Here is a 23,068-nt window from a genome sequence, read left to right as displayed (position 1 = left end):
ATTAATTCTACTTCTTAGCTTCAGGATCAAAAAAGACCCACTCTGACGGGGGAGGTAGGTGCATAGATTTAATGCTCATGGGTGGTGATCCTAAGGCCATTCTGCCCAGGATCATGAAGAAGGTGTGTCTAGTACCCCTGACTTGGCCTGAGGTCCCTGGGCAGGGAGCTAGGCAGTATATGGCTTACCTGGTAACATTTGACCAAAACAAGAAGAGACGTGGTGTGAAAGTTTAAGGACAAGATATCCTAATACACGGATGCTGGAGTGGTCAAGGGTGTATGGCAGAGAGGCTATTTCCATTTAGAATGAGGAAAACAAACTTCATATGCTGCTGGGGTATACAGCTCCCTGAAGTACAGCATACATTTTTTTTTTTTTTTTAGGTTTCATAAGGCTGAACAGGGATTGAGAGGTTGGAGAAGGGCAAACAACTGTTATCTGAACCCGGCCATGAGTGCTGTGGCTAGAAACTCAGGGATGGCTTAGATATTCAGAGTTTGCCACCTGCCCCTTCCTTCTCACGTTTCTCCACTAGTATTGGTAGAAGTTGGCAGTTCCAGCTTTGGGGGATACAAGCCCTGTGAACTTAATGTATTCTGTGGTCGTCTTTCTGGTGAGCAGCTCAACATTCAACATTGCAACCAGACTTCCTTGGATTCTTCCTTTTCAAGTTATTTCCAGCACTCTATGAGCTGATCTAGTGCAGAGACAGACAGGTGGGCAGCCTCACTTTGCTTTATACCAGGATATAGCAGTTTAACTTTGGACTGCACTGCCTCACACATGAATATCTTTCCCTTCCCAATGACCTTCTGTCCACTGCCATCCATTCTGCAGCCCCCTGGCCAGGTGCCCAGTGCAGAGATCATGCCCAGTGTGCCAGAGAAATCCAGCAGGCATTCACTCTAGAGCTGCCCACAGATCTGCTTGGCAGACCTACTCCATCCAGTTTCTGTTCCTAGTTGCAGCTGTAGCTGTTCTGTTTCTGCTCCTGTTCTCTTCCCAGTTGCAGCTGGGAACCCCTGGGGAGGAGATGCTCTCCCCTCAGACATGTGCATTTTCTGGCACAAAGAAGCTGAAACCGTCAGAGAGACACTGGTATCATACAGTCTGTCTGATGTGGGGTCCAAGCTGTGGCATGTCAGCTGCCTATCCAGCAGTTACACCAAAGATTCTGTCCTAAGCTCTCCCTAGGGCTAGGCAGCACTGTTGGTTTTAGTAGTTTCTTTTAGTACAGTGGTTTTCTCACTTTTATCTTTAAAGATGTGAAATTCCTTTATCAAATAAATAAAACAGATCCAAGGAGAATTACTCTTATTGAAACAGATAAGACCTGGAGCCCTCTCACCCTTCTTCTTGGCTTCCCCTACACTCCCCCTAATCCTTAAGGCATAGACAGAGGTTCTGCCACATACAGTTTGAAATCCTCTGCCCTAGACTAACAGTAAATGAGACAGCTCACTACCCTTAGGTGTCTTCTCTCTCTCTCTCTCTCTCTCTTCCTCCAGCTGAGGAGAAAAGGAGGGCCAAATCTAATTTCAAGAGCGCCTTGTTGGAGACATTCACTATTCACTTGAAGAATGACTCATAGTTCTGCAGCCATAAAATTCCACAGATGGCATCTTTTTGGTGCTCTGGTCACTTTGAAACAGCAGACTAAGTAGTTGTGCCATTGCTCTGAAAATCCTTAGATCTGATTTTGGTACCCCTTGGTATTACTACTACTTTCTTGCAGTCCAAATAATATATACAATAGAATCAAAAGCTGCTTGTCCTTAGGTCACAAAAAAATAACCTAGGAAAAGGTCCTCACAGTTCTCATCAGAGAAATAATAAAACCCCTGGGGCTGTGGCTAGTCGCATTCTTTGTTGTTTCCTACTCCAACAGAACCAGCCCAACAATCCCTTTTTTGTCATCTATTTCTCAGTAATGGAATTTCACTGAAGGGTGGTAATCTAGCCTCCAGGTTCTCCATGAAAGCAAGCTGTGGACTGGACCAGCTCCTTACTGACTACTGAATGAAAAAGCCAGGGTATTAGATAGTTTTGTTAATTATATCTTCTCCTTTCATTTTTCATGCTAAAAGTTAATATTTCCTGTTTAATCATCGGCCATAGGTCAACGTACTGGAACAGTTTGTTTCCTGGATAAGGTCATGTCCTAGAAGTCCATCCATAAATTCCGAGAATAGCCATCCTCATGGGAATGCTTATAAGAAATAGAGAGAAACAAACCACCAGAAAAGCAAGCCATCAGAAAAAGATTCAGGGTCTCTAAGAACTCAGTCAAATTAAGAACAAACACTCCACGTAATTGTAAAATAGAGGAGAACAAGTCTCTGGGGCCAAAGATCTGCTTCTTCCTCTAGGATCAGCAGCAGAGATGATTCTTTACAGGGTCAGAACCAGCTGATGCTCAGAGGTTTTATAACCTAAGTAAAAACCCAATCCAATCCTGTTATAACAAGGAGATCCATCCATTCTAGCACTGAGAAGTCAAGTTGTCAAGAGTCTTGAACACATGAAGCTGCTGAGATTTTTTACAAAATATAAGCTCATTAAAGCTACATATTCTTCATGGAAGCAACAAGTACTGAAAGAGAGAACTATCTGTCCCTTTACTGAAATTCCCCTAAGTCTAAAGAGAGTGGCCAAATTTCCCAACTAACACAGAGGCCTCTAAGTCCTGAGGACAATACCCTTTTTAAGAGTCATAATCCATTCCATTTTTCTGTGTATGATCAAGACTGGACGATTCACAGCAATTTGGGGTGCCTTAGAGCACCCGGACTCTGATACACCTCATACCCTATCTGACTGTAATACACATTTTGGTTTCCTCATGCCTAGCGTGTCTCTGAGGGGACACAGGCTTTGTGGTGCTCTTTTTCCCACACTGAAAGATACTATTAATTTCATGCATAATTGGTTGTAGCAAGTCAAAACCTCTTCCACCACCACTGATACTAATGTAATTTTCATAATTACTGAGGCTTATGTTGACAAACTCAGTCTGGTGGCGGTCCTCACTTCTTAGCACAGTCTCTTGGTTGTATGTGTGGCAGGTTCAAACAGAGTACTTCAGGAGGCCTTTGAGAGCACGTGATGTGTGTGGTGTGATCCTAGCAGAAGCCCTGATGTCTGGCTTGAGAGCTGGCTGCCTTAACCTATGATCCTGGTCGCCCTGTTCTTTGTGGAACAAACCACAGGTGCTTTGAGCTCTCCATGGTGCTAGCCCCTGACATGGATGCTCCAGGCTCTTCTTGCTGCTCTCCGTGGTCCTGCTCCCATCCAAGCTCCTAATCTCTTTACTCTCTACACTGCAGCCCTCAGAACAGGGCTGGAACTTCCCTCCCCCTACCACAAACACACACATGATCTTGGTTATGATCCCTGACCTGCTCCACCAGAAAGAGGTAAACAAGACCTGTAGATACAGCTCTGGAGAGTCTTCATAACCACCTAATCCCCTGTAGGAAGGGGACAGAAAGAGCAAATAATACTGAGGTTGAAAAGAAGTGTGGTTTGCAGTGTTCAGGAGACTAGGACATAGAGTGACCTCAAATGGCCTCAAAAAAACTGAATGTTTTGCCATATATGGACCCATAGATTTAAAACAGAACTACAAATAGTTGTGGTTTAGATCGAGACAGCATTGCTCATACACTATAACCACATATACACTATAAATGTGGAATGCAAAATGAGTCCTACTCAGTTTATGAGCATGTACCTCTTAACACCACTCTGAGCCTGACAACCAACTCTAATTGTCCTGTCATGGTACCCATTGTTCCTGTCCCCTCAGCCTTAGCAGTAAATGTAAAGACAACATATAGGATAGGTTATCAGAATAGATAATAGAGGAATTCGATATATGAGAGGCATAGAAGATAAATATCAAATCCCTGACTCATGTCCCTCATCATTATAACCATCTAGTACAGACTACATGGCCTTAAATATAACCATCCTATCCCAGAGTCCAAGTCCTTGGCCAGATCTCAGGAGCTGGATCTTTAAACTCTTTTGGGGTATCTGCCAATGATCCCAATGAGAATGCTCAGCCCCTGCCAGTCTGAGACTAGACAGCCAACATGTTCCTCCCATCACATCAAAGCTACACAAGCTTCTCTTCCCCTAAATGCTGATTTCCCCATGTCAGTTTTGCATAATAGTTCATAGAATAGTTAACACTTATGAATGACCTACACCAGAGTGAGGCTGGGGAAACAGGTTTCCAGAATTAATTTCCAGGACCCCTCTTCCATTTCCTTATTTGATACAAGGAGAAACTTCATTCCTCAAGGACAGGTAATGGAAGTGATTTATCTCCATGAGAGAGCCTTCAAGAAGACAGAATTAGGGTTATGGTAACAGCTGGAGTTTCTCCCATCTCCTCATCTCCCTGAGACCCCGTTCTCATAAAGAGCAGACATGTTTCTGAAAGGATTCTAATGCAGAGACGCCAACATTTTTTTCAATATGTGTATCATTCTTCTATGTGAGCTCTTACGTCTGGGATTCTTTAGCCCTCTCATCTCTCTCCATCTTTCTCCTGGACATCTCCAGGAGAATAAGAAAGCTAAATAATAAAAAGAACTAAAATGTTGTTTTCTCTAAGGATTTATTTTTCCTTACCCAGCTAGACCTACACTAATTGTGTATTGATTGCTAATGATAAGCACCTTTGGCTCATTTACTTCCAGTTCAGGGTCAGAAAGGTCAGATGCATCACCTCACCCTAGGGAAAAAAAGAAAAAGAAATGAAGGCTGACATCTCAGCCATTTATCTCTAAGCTAGCCATTACTTAGTTCTCCATTTCCTTCATATAGTCCCAGGTGTTAGCAAAATAGAATGGAGAACTATACTTCCAAGAGCAGATTTCATTGGGAAGATGCAGATCCTTGTTTCCTGTGTTCATTTTTCTTCTGGGACCTGGCTCTTTGCTTCCAATTTGGATTCTAGAATTCCAGCCAAAGCCTCAGACAGAGTAAAAAGCTCCAGAAGGTGAACTGGTTTATTGAGTCTCTGACTTAAGTACCCGATACTCCTTGGAAACCCAGCAAACCTCTAATAAATACATCGATGACAAGTAACTTAAGACTTAGCCTAGCCTAGGTCAGTCTTTGAAGAGCCTAGAGTCAAGTTCTCTCATTATCATAAAATGAGGGGCCCGTTTTACCATCTGCTCCTAATCATTTGTCCCTCAGCAAATGTAAACTTAACAGTGAGACAGTTATACTCACTTGTTCTTACTAGTTCTTTTTTTTTGTTTGTTTTGTTTTTGCGGTTACGCGGGCCTCTCACCGTTGTGGCCTCTCCCGTTGCGAAGCACAGGCTCCGGATGCGCAGGCCCAGCGGCCATGGCTCACAGGCCCAGCCGCTCCGCGGCATGTGGCATCTTCCTGGACCGGGGCACGAACCCGTGTCCCCTGCATCGGCAGGCGGACTCTCAACCACTGCGCCACCAGGGAAGCCCTACTAGTTCTTACTCTAGTTCTTAAGGATGAGGTATTTCCAAACATATATTATATATTCCCTCCTCTAATCTCCATCCTGTAATCTCAAACAAATATAAAAACCACCATCACTAAGCCCATGGGCCTCACACATTCTCACTTATCCTCAACTGCTGCTTCATGCCAACTCTCTTCTGGTTTCCAAGCCCTGGCGTCCAGTGTCAGTGACAGATGGACTGAGCCTCAGCCCTGGGGAGAAGAGGATTCTGGCCCTCTCCTGGGGAGTTTGAGCAGGAGAGAGAGCCTGAATTCTGCTTTGGGGAGGATCTCTGAGTGTAAACCATATGGTTTGCTGGACATTAGGGATTTTGATTAATAACGGGCTTGTGAAAAGGGCTCTGTATCTGGGTCATAAGAAAATGCTATGTTTATGACCAAAAAATAATGAAAACAGAGATACAAATAGTGAAAATTGTAGTTGTCATGTGTGTAGTGAGGGACACATCCTGAAGGAGAAAAAGAGAGTCACCAGGTTGGAATATATGTGCATCTTGGGGAACAAAATCAAATGTATATCCACACTGAAGAAGAGACTCTCAAGAAGATTTAAGGAGAGGAGCTCTTTGGGTCAGAACGGAATTATTTGCCATATCGGGAACTGTGAGGTCTGCAGACTTGGAAGAATGTGTCTATCTCACAGAAGGGTTAAATTCCCAGGAAGGCCCAAAGTAAGGCTAACTGAACAACAACCTGCCGAAAAATACATTTTTAGGTGAGAAAAGTGAAGGGCAGAGACTACATCTCAGCTAGGACTGGCAGAAGAGGGGAGCCCAGAGTAGTGTGGGTGTGTAGAGCAGACCACCTTTTTCGCCATGTGGTCTTCCTGATCACTGCCCCAAACCTGTCATCCACACCCTGATTCTGATGACCCAGTGAAGAGAAACAAGTCCGTAAAATGAGAGCCGGCCGAGATGAACGCTTTCTTGCCTGACTTCTAACAAATTAAACTTTTTCACAGCATTGTTATCCCGCCACACCAAGCCATCAGCCTGAAATATCTAAAGTGCCACATTAAAGAGCAAAGAATAAGATAGAGCTTGTTGAGAAGGGAATGCATCCATGCACTCGAACAGGTATGGAGGCTCTGGAGGGTTAGGAGCAAGGCTTTGGCACCTGGTTGGAGATTCCTCAGGGAATCTGCTCTTTACTTCTCCCCAGGGTCCCTGGGCTTTCCCTCCCATTCCCAGTCCGTATTTTCTCATCGCTAAACATATTTTCCAACAAGTTAAACTGAATTATGCTTTCATTTACTCCACGCTGACTCTGTTATGTATCCTTTCCTAAGTACTTTCCTAAGATGGGGTGATTTTTTTCCCCAGTTCTATTACATACGTGTGAAAGCAGCTAGATACATTTAGGGAAAGGGTATAAAAGTGCCTGCACTTGGTTCAAGGGACATCTGAGAGTTCAAAGTCTAGACTCCTGACTCTCTATTGCATTAGAATACAGACTCCAGGTCATACTTGTTGTGATTTCTGAGTATGTGAGCATGGTGGGAAGGGAATGAGGAGATAGGGGTAAAAGGCCACTTCTAAAATGGCTCCAAGCTGTCTTCAACTGGAGTGATTTCATGCCCTACCTTAGGGACTTGCTTGAGAAACAACTGATGAAAGTCAAAGCCCTGCACAGAACCCATGCTCCTAGCAGCCCTTACTGAGCCGATCCGTTCTGCTGTGTCTCATCACCTCCCCCCAGCCTCTTAGTACAGAACACTAGACACTTGTCTGGAGCACAGAGCCCAGTCCTAGAAGGTAGGTGCTAAGGCGAGGAAGGGGCTCTTTGGGGATTAGATCCCCTTCCTTTCTGTCTCCCAACTGCAGTTCTTACTACAACACAGTATTGGCTCCAGAGGGGCTTGTTTTTGTTGGGGGCCAGCCCAGGGCTCCCTCCCAGTGCTAATGCACCGAGAACACTGACTCAATAGCAAATCAAAGCAACAGCTGTCCGCACCTCCTTCTCTGCCACCCACTTCCCAGTCTCTGCTCCTCAGAATCTTAACTAAGTCTCCGAGAGCCCCCCCGCCAGCCTACTGCAAGCCCACTTCTGCCTCCAGATTTCTTCTCTCACTAGCTCAAGAATAAGAAAAGCTCCTCTGCGTTCTTCTCTCTTCGAGTCTCTGTCTCCCACATCACAATCAGGGTAGCATCCTCCAGCTCTCCACCACACAGATGCTAGCACGCACACGTACACACGGCCTGTCCTTCTCATCACCCTTTTAACTCCTAAAGGGCATGGAAGTAGCTTCTGCCCCATGGCCTCCTCTTTGGTGAGAACCGGAATCTGCCATGAAGACCCTGACATTTGACGATGCCATTCTTTGCACCTTCAGGGACTCCTTCCTCATCTCACCCCAACTTCTGTAACCTGCCCGGCATTTAGTAGAGTTACTTCCCTTGAGATCTAGGGTCCTGGGGTTCCACACTACAACGCACAGGGAGATGGGAAGCAGGGAGAGTGGACGTCACTGGAAGTAAAGTAACACTAAATGGCAACTTAACTTCCAAATTAGCTAGTTCACAGGACTGCTATCAAATGGCAACGAGAACAGAAGACTGGGGTTGTAACCACAGCTCCCACTAGCTGCCTGTGTGACCATGCTTAAGTTTCTAAGCCTCTCTGAGCCTTGGTTCTTCATCTTTTAAATGGGAAGTTTGCGCTAGATGCTACTTAAGATTCTTGTCAACTCTAAAAGTCTATGCTTCTAAGAATCCTAGACGGGAAAATATTTTAGGAAGAATGAGGTGCAGAAAGAGAAGGCAAGGAATTACTGAACTTTGGTAATAGGGAGTCAGAAAGGACAGCCAGTTCCATCCTCTGTCTAGAAGACTCAGAAAGATCTGAGGAATAACCACCTCTGGCCATTAGGGGTCAGTAGAAAATGACTAGAACATGCAAATGGACTGCAGGGTTTTAGCAAACGTAGTTACTCACGGCATCTTAAACTTGTATACTTTTTTAACATTTGGATATAGGAAAACATTTGGAATAACTGTTTGTTTGTTTTTTCAGTGAAAAGAGGGTTAACATCAAGATGTGCTTTTTGTTTTAACCCCACCCTCACGCCCACCATAGGCAAGCTAGCCAAACTAGCCAAGTACCCTAAAGATTCCCTCCTCTTCATTCAGCCTAGAAAAGCTAAGCCCCACACCATTCCAAACCCAGGAAACAAAAGCCTTTCATTTTCAACAGCTGCTTAGGATGGAACCAAAAGGTATCTGCCTTCATGCAGTAATAAACCTGTTTGAGCCCAGATCCGTCCTTTCCAAACCTAAATCTCTTGGATCATCTAACAGAATAGGATCCCTGGTTCTATAAATCTGTACCTCTTGGCCACCCTTTACCAAGCTATGAGGCTAATCAGTATAGTAGGAACTTCTTACAGGGAAGGTTCCCTTCCCCACCCTATTCACCTTCCAGTTTCACTTATATCGTGTACGCCTCCTGGGAGAGTAAAGCTACACCCAGAGAGTAGTGACTTCGGGCCCAAGAGGCTGTTGGGAGCCAGAGAGAAAGTAGATAAACAAGACTCCAGGAGGGAAAACCAGACAGCAACAGAAATAATGGAGGGAGGGAACACAAAGGAGCAAGGCCTCAGCAGCTCAAGCCAGAAAGGGTGGAGGCGCCAGCGAGCTGGAGAGAAGGCCTAGATCAGGGAGGCAGGCAGCTGAAGCGTGACTGAGCTGTGAGGCTCTGAAGTGGATGTGAGCCGGAGCATATCTGAGCTGAGCAAGGAGATCCTTTAGGGGATCCTACTGCCTGTGAGGGGACAGGGGCCTGCCCTGAAGAGCAACAGGAAAGGAAGGAAGTACACCTGAAAAGACAGACAAGCCCCCATGACAGAATACCTTACCTCTATGGCCCCAGCTTTCTTTCGTCTGACCGCACTATAACATTGGGAATGGAAGCGAATCGGGAGTTTGGGGACGACAAAGTTAGAAAGGAACGTAGAGCAGGAAGTGAGAGAATATTTTGACACTCCTGCCCTCAGTGTCTTAGACTAGGAAACTACACAGTAACTTCCGCAGAAGTAGCATAATTCCTGGCAACCTAAGAGCAAATGTAGAAAATTGAGTTTAAAGAGAGTCCTTTGTGATCACGGTGTTGTGCTCTAAAGTTACTCAGGTCAAATTAACTCCCCTCCCAAACCTTGGAATTATCTATTAAATCAGGCCTCAGATGAGACTGGTCCACTTTCCTCCAAATGCGGAAGCAGACGTTCACTGCTAAAGACAAATGTGGCTCTGCGCGTAAAGAAAAGATTAAGGCGCTGAGTTCTAATTCTGATTTCATGGCCATTCTCTTCAGTGTGTGATCGAAACACATAAAAGAATTCACTGCATAGCTAGTGTTAGGGAAGAATCAGAGTGAGATCACCTGGTCAGGGAGCCCAGTGATGGGGGTGGGTAAACCATTCTAAAAGTGGGTCCCTTCAGCACTCTGGGCCACAGCCCCCAATGTGTTTTTCCCTTGGAGATAACACTCCTCCACCCACCTGTCATGGTAGTCGTGAGGAATAACAAGTAGGCTGGGATGAAGAGTATTTTTAACTCTGGAGTTAGAGAAATGCTGAATCATCATCATCACCATCATCATCATCATCATCATCACCATCACCATCAACTCCTACTCGGGGAGTTGGTGTTTTCTATAATCTGGGAAGTGGAGTTCTGGACCCAAGCACTGGCAAGGCCAGCAGCAGTTATGCAGGGGAGCTCTGTCCCCTTGTCCCACCATCCCAAATGTGCACCCGTGACCCTGTACATGGCCCTAAGGCCCATACAATGCAGATTCCCGAAACAGACAGGGCAGGGAAGATACATAAACCAAGCAATAAGGGGTTATACTGACATATAAACTTCCTTACTAGCATCACTTAAATTGGAAACAATACATTTTTATTCATTTGAGTTACTCATTTATTTATCCAATAAATATTGAGCACTTACTATGTGTGAGGTCCTGTACTATGGATGAAAAATGAAATCAGAGGTGCCAATGTATGCTTTAAAAGGCACATTAGTAAGTCCCTGGTTCCCACCTCTGCTACTCTTAATATGAACAATTAATCAGAAGGAAATCAGTGGGTGAAAGGGCTACTTTGTCCTTTAAAATGCTGGGAGTCTTAAAGCTACTGGAACCCATGAGTAAATAGACCAAGAATTAAGAAACCCTCCAGACAACTGAGAGCAAATAAGAAGACAATCTTAGTTCGTAGCCTAGGTGCTAGAGTGCTATGAACACGTGAGGGCATTCTGTTAGTTTTAACCAGACACGTCTATTGCTTGGTTAACTGAAGAATCATCCCAAATTATAAGGCCTTTGGGGTGAGCCCCCAAAGATAAAGATGAAGACACACCAAGAAATCCAATTAAAAATGCAATTCAGTGGATACAAATCACACCACCACCACAAGCACCCATTTCCAACTCGCTCCACTGTTATTTTTACCATATTTCAGGCTAGCGTTGTGAATTTTGTTTAGGTGAGCACCCCCAGGCCAGCAATGCAAGAAGGAATCTTTCCACCTATAACCTCTGCCCTCCCCCACCACACACACACACACACACACACACACACACACACACACACGAAGCACATGTTCCTGCAAAGGGAGGCAGTGTACTGAAGATATGCAGAAAGTGTGGGCTTTGTGGTCAGAGAGATCCAAGTTTATCCCAACACTTATTGGATGCATCATATGGACAAGTTACTTAACTTTTCTGAGTCTTAGTTAGTCTCTGAGTCTTAGTTAACTCATCCTTAGCATGTGCGTAATAATACCTATTAAAGGGTTTCTCTGGAATAATGAATATAGAGCACCTTGCTTGGATCATGACACACAGAAGGTAATCAATAAATAGAGATTTCCACCCATCTTGTAAACTTACAGAGCTTCAGCTTCTAGATGATCTACCCTCTTCCTTGGCCCATTTCTTCCTAGCCTTTTTGGTTTGCTATTTGCTCTTCACTGGCAGATTTTGAACCTAGTTCTCACAGTTGAAGATGTTAAGCATCTTTGATTCATTTATTAAATAAATACTCATTAAGCACCTTCTAAGTGCAATGTGCTGTATTGGGGCCAGTACCAGATACAGAGACGAATCAGATATCAACCCTACCTGCAGAATCGTTAAAATTTAGGAAGAAAGCGAAACTTGCAGTACAAAAAGTAAAGAGTGATGCATAATTTAAGAAAAGTAGATAAAGTGCTGTGACTCAGAAAAAATCAGAAAGTATTTCCATCTGAGGCAATTAGGGAATCAGGGGAGCCTTCTTGAAGGAAGTGCCACAGAAAATAGGCTTTTTAGGGCTTAGATGTGTGAAGATGGGTGAAGAGCATTATCAACAGAATGACTGTGGGAAAGGGAATGTATGCAGGAAAGGAAAGGGTTTATAGAAAGAATTCCAAATAGCGTCATATGTCTGGGATATGGGGTGAGTGAAGTAAAGAAAAGACAAAGCTGAAAGACATATTGGCATCAGACCGTGCAGGATGTTATTAGCCAGGCTAATAAATCTGGATATCATCTGCAGACAATGGGAAGTCAGTGAGGGTTTCTAAGCAGGGAAACAATATGACCCATATGACTGGAGCTCTCTCTCTTTATGTTTTTCAATGTGACTAACCTGGGCCTCCCCTTACTAACGGTCTTGTGGACTCAAAGTCTGCATTTCCTTCCAATGACCCTGCCTGAGCAGAACTGTCATTATTTCCACTTCAAAGTGCATGCCACCTTTTCAGAGCGCTCTTAAGTTTCCCTTTCGAGTCTGAATCCATTGAGGGAATTTATGCTGATGTCACAAACAATTGGCAAGCTCTAAATCCAAAGAACAAGGCTTTCACATTCCATTCCAGGTTATAATTTCTGCCATTTATCCATGTTTCTGTGAATAACATTATAATCGCTCATCTGCACCCAGGGGAGTGGCTCTTCGGAATTTATCATTACAGGTATACAATTTTATAAAACCAGCAAGATAACTTTCAGGCATATTAACAGACAGTTCTCAAGAGGAGACATGAGATCATAAGTACTTTGGAGAATTACAAGGTAAAGTATCACCCCCAGGAGGAAAAAAAAACCCAGCTACTTCTTAATCAGTTTCTTAAAACACAGCAAACCAGAGTGAGTTCCTTGTAAACCTACAGAGACAATACTGTATCTCAAGCATATCCCCAATATGCCATTTATTGGAGATTATTTGTTTAGTTATCAGACCCCTCATCTAAACAATTCAGTTTAGTTTGAATGACCGACATCATCATTTCACTTATTCATCCTATTCAGAAAAAAAAAAAAAAAGCCAGCAAAATGCAGGAGGAGGGGAGGGATGAAAGGAATATAAGCAAGGAGAAAAGCAACTGAGAAGAAGGCAGAAAACAGCACAAATGAAATAAGGAGCAAGAGAATGAAGACTAAACCTATGCTATCTGGACAGAAGACATGCTCTGCCTGAATAAGAATGGACACAGCAGAGCGCCAGTCGTGACTGAATGAATTTTACCAGAGCCAATTAAATGCACTGAGAGCCCACTCTGGGCTAAGTGCTGAAAATACAAAGATGAAGAAGGGAAGGCTCCTTCTCTTCACCAACTCTGAGTTTAGATGAGGAGGCTGATAACTAAACAAGTAAATTGCAGTACAATGGACTGAAATGCTACAAGAAACAGAAGCTGTTGAAAAAGCTTTGAGTGCACCACCAGCAGGAGAAAGAGGATCCTTGAGAGGATGTTACTTGTGTGCCTTTAGGTAGGTCACTGAACCTCTCTAAACCTCATCTCTAAAAAGTGATTCTATCTGGCTGCCTCTCCCTCAAGGTTGTTTTGACATGAAATGAATTCATGATTGAAAATCCACTCTGCAAACTGAAAGCCCTATGCCAGCGTAGGAGATGGCTATTTTATCCGTTTGAGCAAAGGTCTATTTAGTGCTTACTTTGCGCGCTAGGTACCAATACTGTGGTGTGGGGCACTGACCCCTCTCTGGCTTCTCCCTGTCCCTCCACCATTCCAAGCTTCAGCACAACCAGTTTGGCTTCCCACTGTGTGTGGAAGCGCCCACAAACAGACGACCTGCAAAATACCGTGAAACACTCACCATCTTCCGGTTGCCTCCATTCTTGATGTCCACAGAAGGCAGCAGGGCGAGGGCACCCAGGGGGACTCTCTGTTGGATCTGAGCGCCCTTGTCCTCTTCCTGGCCGCCTTTCCTTCTCCCATCCTCTTGCCTCTCTTCACCAACACTTTCCTTGTTCGCTTTCTTGCCTACTTCTACCTGTTACAGATACTCTTTTTTTTTCCACTGCTTTACTCCCCCTCCCCATTTGGGCATTAGCGCTTCTCCTGTTCGGGAACAGAGTCATTTCTCAAACCTCCTGGAGCATGTCTGAGGAACAGTGGAGAGGGGAGGCGTCTCCTTGAAGGCCAGTGAACCTCTGAAGCTATCTTAGAGCCCTGTCCCGAGGCTAGGACTCTTTCTAACACCCTCTCCCTTCCCCCATCCCTCTCCCTTCCCCGGTACTCCCTTCCCTCCCTCCCCCACTCTCTCCTCTCCCTCACTCTTCTTTCCCTTTGATTCTGCAACTCTCTTCCTCGTCCCCTTTCTTCTCGTGGACCCTAAGACCACGTCCCACTTATCTTTTTAGTCTCACACCCCTGCCACCCCGTACCCTCCCCACCTCCCCTACCCATCCTCCTCGGTCCCATCGCCCCCTTCTCGTCCTGTTCTCTCCCACTCCCCTCCCCCGCTGCCTCTGGAGCTGGCGCGCTGGGACAATTGGCGAAGTTCTGCCTGACTCCAGGCCCGGGACAAGGAGCAGTTCCGGACTCTGCTCAGCAGCCGATGACGTTACTGAATTTTGCGCGTGTGATTGGCTACTGGCTTTGCAATGGGAGATCCTGTAAAGATTCTCAGGGCCGGTTTCTTTGTCCCTCCGTCTCTCAGGTTGAGTTGGGGAAAATAGACCATGGAAACTATACAGTACTTCACAAAAGGGTTTAGGGGCTACCTACTAGGAAGAGAGCCGGTGACTCAAGTCTTGGGCGTGTGTTGTGCCAGATGAGGGAGCAGAGTCAGTGATATAAAATGGTGAGTGGGACTGAGAGTGGAGGAGGAAAGCTTGAGAGTCGCAGCGCCGGATAGAAGGTAACAATCTAGGAAGGCGTGGGGTAACTTTCAACCCCAGCTGTGGTCTCTGTCTTCAGTGCTAAGGGTGTCACCTTGAAACAGAGCTTTGGATTTGGAATCAGGCATTTAATTTCCAGTCTTTGTTCTTCTGTTTGTAGGACCTTGGGCAAGTCACTTCATTGTTTCTTCTCTTCAAGGTAGAAGTGATAATACCAACGTACTTATTTAACTGGTTTATTAAAAGGATTAAATGGGAACGTACTTTTTAATTATTAAACCTGTCATTATTTTAGTAGATAATTTGGTGTAGCAGAAAGAATCCCGGATCAGGAATGAAAAGTCTTTGGTTATCTTTCCTGTTTCTGTATGACCTTCGCCAAGTCACTTTTAACCCTAGTGGGCGTCAGTGTCCTCACCTGTGAACTGGGAGAACTGGACCAGATGACCTCTAAGATCTCTGTTGGCTCTAACATTATGTGATTGACTGCCAAAGCTTAGCATCCTCCTTTAATTCACCCCTTCGGAGGAAGACTTCACTTCCTTTTTCAGGACTTGAGTTAATCTCCCCCTTTTGTGAGAAAGCCACCTTCTCTTAGGTACCCTGGTGAACCTGCTTTTCACAGGGGCCAGTCCTCTCCCCCATCCTCAACAATGAAAGTACAGATCCCAAACGGTAGCAGCTTACATGTAGGGCTCATCCTTCATGGAGACTCTCTCCCCAGGCTACTGGCAAGAGCAGAATTTGGAGCTGGGGACTCTGGCTCCACTCGAAGAGGCCATGAGCTCCACAGTCTGGAGCAGCCCTGACATGCTGGCCAGTCAAGGTGAGAATCCAGGCCCCCTCATCTCAATGTCCCGCAGTTCCCTCCGCCATCCTCACATCATCCCCCACTCATGTTGCTTCCACCCTGTGTTCTCAACTCCACTCATTACCACACAACTCTTCCCCATCTCCATCTGACATTTTAGTACTTAGTTCTACACCACCAACTCCTTTGGCACCTACTCCTCCTTCCCTCACTCCGGTACAGGGACCTCTGTATCCCTTACACCTTTTTCCAAAAATAAAATGATGCCAGGAGGAGTGTATTACTCAGAATAAAGAGGTTCTGGAAAGACACAATCAAGATAGAATTCTTCAAAAGGAACCAGGGACAATGGGATTACAAGTCAAAAATCGGCATATGGCTAGCAGTAAATGATAGGTTTCCCAAACCTTTCGTTGAGATATTTAAGGAAGATATCACTTCCACCTTTATTAGGCCGGCTCAGTCTCTGGCTTGCTAACACTGAAGTCGTAGTTTTGATTCTCCAGTTAGATGATTACCTGAGGCGCATTCCAGTGAAAAGAGCACTGCCTTGAGAGTCAAGATTCTAGTCCTGACTAGGATCACTGATGGGTAGAATGATCTTAAGCAATCGCTTCGCCTCCATTGCCTCATTGTCTACATCTGTAAAATGAGGGAATTGTATTCCATGATCCCTAAGGTCCCTGTCAGTTCTAATTTTTAGGATTCTAAACACTAAAACTAGCAGCAAGGCTTTGGGCTCCAATTTGGAGACAGCCACTCAGAAGCATTGGTGTTTGGTGTCAGCTCTGGCAGGTGCCACCTTCACTCTTCAGGGCCCCTTCTCTGCTAGCAATGCTCATTGAATATTCCTTGGAAATGGAGCTCTGGTGACCAGGAAAGACAGGAATAAGCAGATAGGGCAGGGGTAAGGTTGGTTCCATAGGGAGCATGGGGATTGTTTTAAACTGCTCCATCAGGGAGTGTCGGAAGTACGTTTCTTGGTTTCTGATTCAGAGGCGACAATGCTGGTTAAGTAATTTAGTACTGTAGAAGAAATTGTGTGGATGTTTCAGGAATCAGAGCTAGAATGCGTTAGTTTAGCTCTGCAGGGGTCAGTGCCATCGGGTCACAGGAAGTCAGACCTGAAGATGAGGGAATCAATATTAGGAATCAGAATCCATGCTTTGGGGAACATGGGACAACACTGGGTGGAGGAAGCAAGTGTCACACAGACTGAGGGGCTCACAGCTAGGCCTGATTAGAAGGCACATTTGGGATTCAAATGATTCATCCTCACGCTATCTTACTAGTCCTTCTTTTGTTTAACTTGACTAAGTAGAGAGGGATTAGAAACCATATTTCTATCACATCGAAGGGAAAACTTTAATCCATTATTCTTTAAAGTAATGTCAGGATAGTGATTTGGGTTTGTGTGTTGATTTGGGAGGCGGGTAGTACTGATACTGAAAGGAATATGTTAAGGGAGCTGATGATTGAAGGGAGGTTATTGTTGGAGGAATTGAAAAGTCTGTGTCAAAACGTTTTAGGTTTTTTTAAAAGTCTTTTTTGTTTATTTTGCAGTTTTATCAGCTACCTCTTGTGTAAACGAATGTGCAACTCACATTCTTGGGGGTTGGCCTTTCCTTCGCTTTTAGTTTGGGCATTATTACAACCACTTCGGTTCTTGCCCTTATATGCAGGTGGTGGCAGGAAGGTGAAACAGAATGACAGACTTGTATGTGTGTTTTCAAAGGTGAATGGTAGAACTCTTATCAGAAAAGATACATGGGGAGTGGTATGTGTAGATTTGGGGTGCCTTTATCCCTCTAAATGTTTGTGGCCCTGTCAGTTCATTCAGCAAATAGTCAACAAGTGACTCTTTTTCTGTGCATTCAAAGCAAGAGGAAGTAAGGTCTGTCTTCCCCTGCCTCACCCCACCTCTGTTCCTTCCCCCATGATGCGTTAAGAGAATACAGAGACACAGGCCTTGGATGGTCTGAATTAGACGAGGTGGACTGTGGCCCAGAAATGGGTGGAGGGGCTAGTGCTGCCTTAGGAAACTAACCCAATTCTACTCCTGCAGACAGTCAGCCCTGGACATCTGATGAGACAGTGGTGGCTGGTGGCACCGTGGTGCTCAAGTGCCAAGTCAAAGATCATGAGGATTCATCCCTGCAGTGGTCTAACCCTGCCCAGCAGACTCTCTACTTTGGAGAGAAGAGAGGTAGTGTCCCACGAGTTATCTGCCTCCATGGGAAACGTGGGCTGGGGAAGGGGGCTGCAGAGCTGAGAGGAAATGTCCCTGTAGTCCAGAGGCTGAGAAATGTGAAGGGATGCTATATGGGGAAGCAACAGGCCATGGGGTCCTCAGCTGGTTCCAGGGAAACTTCATAATTATGGCTCTGACCTAGGCCATGCATGGTTTTATAGGGTCCTGGAGTGACTCACCCCAAAGGAGCCCTAAGAGACAGCTGATGTCAGTGTTGCCCCAATGTGGCCCACAAATCCAACCTACTTTTCTGAGTATCTCTGAGGCTACTGAGCCCAGTGGCCCAGGAAAGTAACTGAATAAACTAAAGACTAATCAAACTCAGGAGCAGTTTTTTTTTTTTTTCCCCTGCCCCAAAACCACACTAGACCCTCTCTTGAAAAAAAAGCTGGCCTGGGATTGGAAGATAAAGATGAAAGTCACCAGTTAAAGCCTTGCTTCCAATTCTCCCAATTTCCCCCAGCCCTTCGAGATAATCGGATTCAGCTGGTTAGATCGACGCCCCATGAGCTCAGCATCAGCATCAGCAACGTGGCCCTGGCCGACGAGGGTGAATACACTTGCTCCATCTTCACTATGCCCGTGAGAACTGCCAAGTCCCTCGTCACCGTGCTCGGTGAGGCTCCCAAACCCCAGTGTCTCCACAGCGTGATTCCTTGCAAACAAATCTCCCTGCATGGGCCCCTGAAGCAGCCTAGAGCCAAGCAAGTCTCCAAGCATTTGGGGAAAGTTCAGCGTGCGTTTCCGTTGCAATGGAATGAAATGCAAAGAGTGCTGGGGTCTAATCTTTTCTCCTTTACTTACTGTTTGCTCTGGGACAAATCTCTTACTCTCCTTGAGCCTGACTTTCCTAACCTGTAACAAAAGGATGATGGTGTCTGTTCCACTTACCTCCCAAGATTGTGTAAGGGAAACACGAGAAGTATGTGCAGTGTATGATTATAATTTCCAAGATGAGTACCCCCGTGGTTTGCATGCTCTCATCTTGATCCTACATTTTAATTTCCTTCTTTGCTCCCCTGAGCCTCACATATATCTGTGGCCACCCAGCTGTGCTTTTGGGTTGTTGGGTCATGTATCATCTCAGGTATGGTAAATCTCCCACCACCATATCTCCTCCCCCTGGGGTGGTCTTTCTCTTATCAAAGAGAAAGATAATTTCTCTAGCCTTCTACCCAGCATAAACCAAATTAGAACTCAGATATCCTAACCCTCAGAGAGTCTACCTCGGCAGGGAGAGATGAGGTGTGACCTCCGGGTGCTTCTCTTTCCTATCCTGGCCGTCCCCTATCCATGGCAGGAATCCCACAGAAGCCCATAATCACTGGCTACAAGTCATCGTTACGGGAAAAGGATACAACTACCCTAAACTGTCAGTCTTCTGGGAGCAAACCTGCAGCCCAGCTCACCTGGAGGAAGGGTGACCAAGAGCTTCATGGTAAGTTCCTCCTGCTTTGGGGGTGACAGGAGGAAGTGGTGCTGGGACAGCGGGGAGAAGAGAGGGAGTGAGGGGCACATGTCTATATGCCTGTGTATGTGCACATAAGGCATGGTGTAGAAGAAGAAAGGGGAATGACAGATATTCTGTGTACAGTCGTGTGTGTGTGTGTGTGTGTGTGCGCGCCCGTCGGGGACTCCATCCTCCTTGTGTGTACATATCCATTTCACAACTTCCTAAGTCTGCCTAAGTTGGGACGCACCATCTGTATGTCTACAGTGGGGCCCACACAATCTCTGCATGTTAGGGCTCACTCTGTGTCTATGTGTGTGTGCGAGTGTGTGTCTGTTTCTGCTCTCTAGGGGAACCAACCCGAATACAGGAAGATCCCAATGGCAAAACCTTCACCGTGAGCAGCTCAGTCACCTTCCAGGTCACCCGGGAGGACGATGGGGCAGACATTGTATGCTCTGTGAACCACGAATCTCTCAAGGGAGCTGACAGATCCACCGCTCAACGCATTGAAGTTTTATGTATGTCATGGGCTTGTGAGTGAAGAGGATCTGGTGTGAGATGGGGAGTGGGGAAGAGAAACGTGCGGGTTACTGTATATGAAGGACCAGGCACAGATAAGTAAATAGGTGAAAAAAAATAAGACAAGAATTGCCGGGGTTAGGCCAAGGGTCAGCAAACTTTTTCTATGAATGGCCCAATAGTCAACATTTTAGGTTTTGAGGGCCATGTGGTCTCTGTCTCAACTACTTAACTCTGCAGTTGCTGCAGGAATGTAGCCATAGATCATATGTAAACAAATGAACGTAGCTGTGTTCCAATAAGACTTTATTTACAGAATGTAGCTGGCAGGATTTGGCCCGATAGGTAAATTTACCATCTCCTGGGCTAGGCCAGTGTTATGCACCTAGATTGTAAATTGTAGCAGTAACTGTAGCAAATCGAGAATTAGAAGACAGATTCTAGTCTGCCCTTCACCGCTTACTAGCTGAGTGATATTAAGGAAATTACCCCACTGAGCTTGATTCTTTATTTGCTAAATGAGAAGATGGACATGGAATCACAAAGGCTTCTTCTTGGTCTAACATACTATGAGTTCAAGAAAAGAGGTGGCAGGAAAACATGCTCTCTCTGTCTGGCATCATTATTCCCAGATTTCTCCCTACAGTACCCCCCACTAGTCTGCCCCAGGTCTATGATTTTTCTTGGGATTCTGACCTGAAATGGCCACTGTCAAAATCACTACTCCCAACCTTTCCAAAGATCCTCATCCCTCTATGGAATCTGCCTTGAATATGGGTGGGAAACGACCCACTCACCTGAGGAAATTGACAAATTTTCAAAAAGAACTTTTCTGAGTAGAAAAGTCAAGGGGAGGGCTTCCCTGGTGGCGCAGTGCTTGAGAGTCCGCCTGCCGATGCAGGGGACATGGGTTCGTGCCCCAGTCCGGGAAGATCCCACATGCCGCGGAACGGCTGGGCCCATGAGCCATGGCCGCTGAGGCTGCGCGTCCGGAGCCTGTGCTCCGCAACGGGAGAGGCCACAACAGTGAGAGGCCCACGTACCGCAAAAAAAAAAAAAAAAAAAAAAGTCAAGGGGAAATAAATAAAGTAGAAAGGGAGAAAATAATGAGTTATAAAAGAATGCACTTCTTGTCCTAACTTATCTAAAGGCTGGGTGTTTTTCTAAAATAGCTCAAACCTTTCATCTCTTCCTTATGGAAAATCCAGGCCTGACTTCAATGCTCTTTAAATCAATTGCTAGACCCATTGCTGAAACTTGACCATGAGGTAGGTTTGGGGTGGTGTCACTGTCCGTTTAGCAGACTCTCAATCTGGAAACAGACAACCTGGATTCTAGCCACAGTGAGCCACTGCTTACTAGCTATGTCACTCTCACCAAAGCATTCAATCTCGTAGCGGCCCCTTCTTACTTCAGTGAATTTTCATGAGGGTAAATGAAACACTATATAATGAAAGAACTTTGTAAACTTCAAAGTTCTGTATTGCTATAAGGTGTTTCTCTGATAACTAGTTCTGAATGTAAAGCCCCTGGCCTTGGTCTCCTTGTCCAGGGCCTGGTCCCTGGCCAGGGCTAAAGAAGGCCCTCCCCTGTCTGAGCCCCAAAGACTCCTCTGTTAGGTACTGGACCATCTGGCAGTTACTCTCCAGGGATCATTTTGGCCCAACTGTGATCAGCAGTCAGTCAACAAATGCTATACAACAGGTGCTGCACTAGAGGCTTCTCTGGCTGTGAGGCCTTGGAACACCCATTCTCTCACCTGGCCTGATTCTCTTCATCCCGTTTGATTGGACTGAAACATGTTCATTAACCGGATGTTAAGGTTGGCTCTTTCCTTAGGGGAAGCTCGGCCTCTTTATCTGTTGTTCTAAACCGGCATCTGGTTGTATTGTTCTATGCGGCCATCTGGACCCAGCCTCCTAAGCAGCCCTTCGGCATCGGTGGCAGATGCCATCATTCCTTCCCAGAACCCATCTATATTGTGTCAGGGCCTTTTTGCAGCCAGAATATGACCTCCATCTCTTGCTGTTTCAAAGCTCTCACTTCATTTTTGGACCAGCTACTAAAAATGATGTTCTGCATTAAAGCATTGCTTCCCATTTAAGCTCCCTTGCAGAGAGGATGGAGAGGTTGTGAACTCAATCAGTGATCAAATTCAAGTTTATTTGTTCCCTCAGAAATATGTATTAAGTTCCATTTATGTGCTAGGCACAGATGATCCAGTGATCTCTCTTCTCAGCTCTCTGTTAAGACACCCCTTGGGTCCCCAGCGAGGACAGACCTTCCATAATCCTACCTCTGCAAGGTTGCCATATGGCTCCCTCACACATCCAACAGCCATAGTGGTCTTTGCTCACAGAGGTTGGGGGGTGGTCTTTGTTCACAGCCTCTTGGGCTCCTAGGCCTTTAGGGGTGGCAGCTGAAATGCATAACTGGATGATTCTGAGATCGAGGTGACCTTGAGTTTCACGTTGACCCCATTTCCTTCTCCACAGACACACCAACAGCGAAGATTAGGCCAGACCCTCCGCATCCCCGCGAGGGCCAGAAGCTGTTGCTCCACTGCGAGGGGCGTGGCAACCCCGCGTAAGGAGATCCACTTCCTGGATTGTAATGCACCTCTACAGACGGAGACTTTGCCTGAAGTCTTCCCATCTCCTTCGTACTGTCTGAGCCTCTCGTTTTCCCTGACACTGTCTAACGACACCCATCCTCTGACTGCTTCTCCTGCAAAGCAGCAGAAGTGGGGAGGGGCTGCCCCCTGGCTGAGCCCCTGAGGTTCCTGTAAGGAACCAAGTCACAGTTAGATACAAGCTAGGCAATCTTCCTCGTCCCCAGACTGAACCCCAAGGAGTCCCTCTCCACCTGCCTCTGAGCAGCTCAGTGTCTCTGGCCCCTATAACTGCTCAAGCCTTCATCAAACTGTCCTTGACTTCCTTGCTCCCAGTTTTGTTTTGTTTTGTCCTTCTTTAGCTCCCTGCCCTACTCTTTTCTGAACCCTTCGATTTCTCTGCCTCAACAGCCCCCAGCAGTACCTATGGGAGAAGGAGGGCAGTGTGCCGCCGCTAAAGATGACCCAGGAGAGCGCCCTGATCTTCCCCTTCCTCAACAAGAGTGACAGCGGCACCTATGGCTGCACAGCCACCAGCAACATGGGCAGCTACAAGGCTTACTACACCCTCAATGTGAACGGTGAGCCTTCCGCAGCTCTCCTCCAGCAAACCCCTTCTCCTCTCCTCTAACATCTGGTACCCCAGTCTTTCCATCTCCTGATAGCATCCCCAGACCATAGTTGGGAGTGGGCTAGTAGGGCAACAGCCCACCACCAGAGGGCCCGAGGACTTAGGCTCCAGGTCCATTCTAGAATGTGGAATAAGGAAAA

At 45.9% G+C, this 23,068-nt stretch overlaps 1 protein-coding gene across 2 annotated transcripts in view; it reads left to right on the top strand.

The window, feature by feature from the left end:
* CADM3 (cell adhesion molecule 3) overlaps positions 1-23,068 on the top strand; it is a 29,434-nt gene that overhangs the window by 2,672 nt on the left and 3,694 nt on the right. The window contains exons 2-8 of one of the 2 annotated variants that reach the window (XM_030841919.2): positions 15,377-15,478; positions 17,529-17,669; positions 18,178-18,330; positions 19,015-19,152; positions 19,515-19,685; positions 22,182-22,272; positions 22,709-22,878. In XM_030841919.2, the coding sequence (XP_030697779.1) occupies positions 15,377-15,478; positions 17,529-17,669; positions 18,178-18,330; positions 19,015-19,152; positions 19,515-19,685; positions 22,182-22,272; positions 22,709-22,878 (966 nt within the window). The remainder of the gene's footprint in view (positions 1-15,376; positions 15,479-17,528; positions 17,670-18,177; positions 18,331-19,014; positions 19,153-19,514; positions 19,686-22,181; positions 22,273-22,708; positions 22,879-23,068) is intronic. The other variant, XM_030841920.2, reaches the window with a different exon arrangement.

Source organism: Globicephala melas, chromosome 1, assembly GCF_963455315.2.
Source record: "Globicephala melas chromosome 1, mGloMel1.2, whole genome shotgun sequence".
Taxonomy (NCBI): domain Eukaryota; kingdom Metazoa; phylum Chordata; class Mammalia; order Artiodactyla; family Delphinidae; genus Globicephala; species Globicephala melas.
Note: the sequence above shows the minus strand (reverse complement) of the source record. Positions and strands in the feature narration are given on the sequence as shown.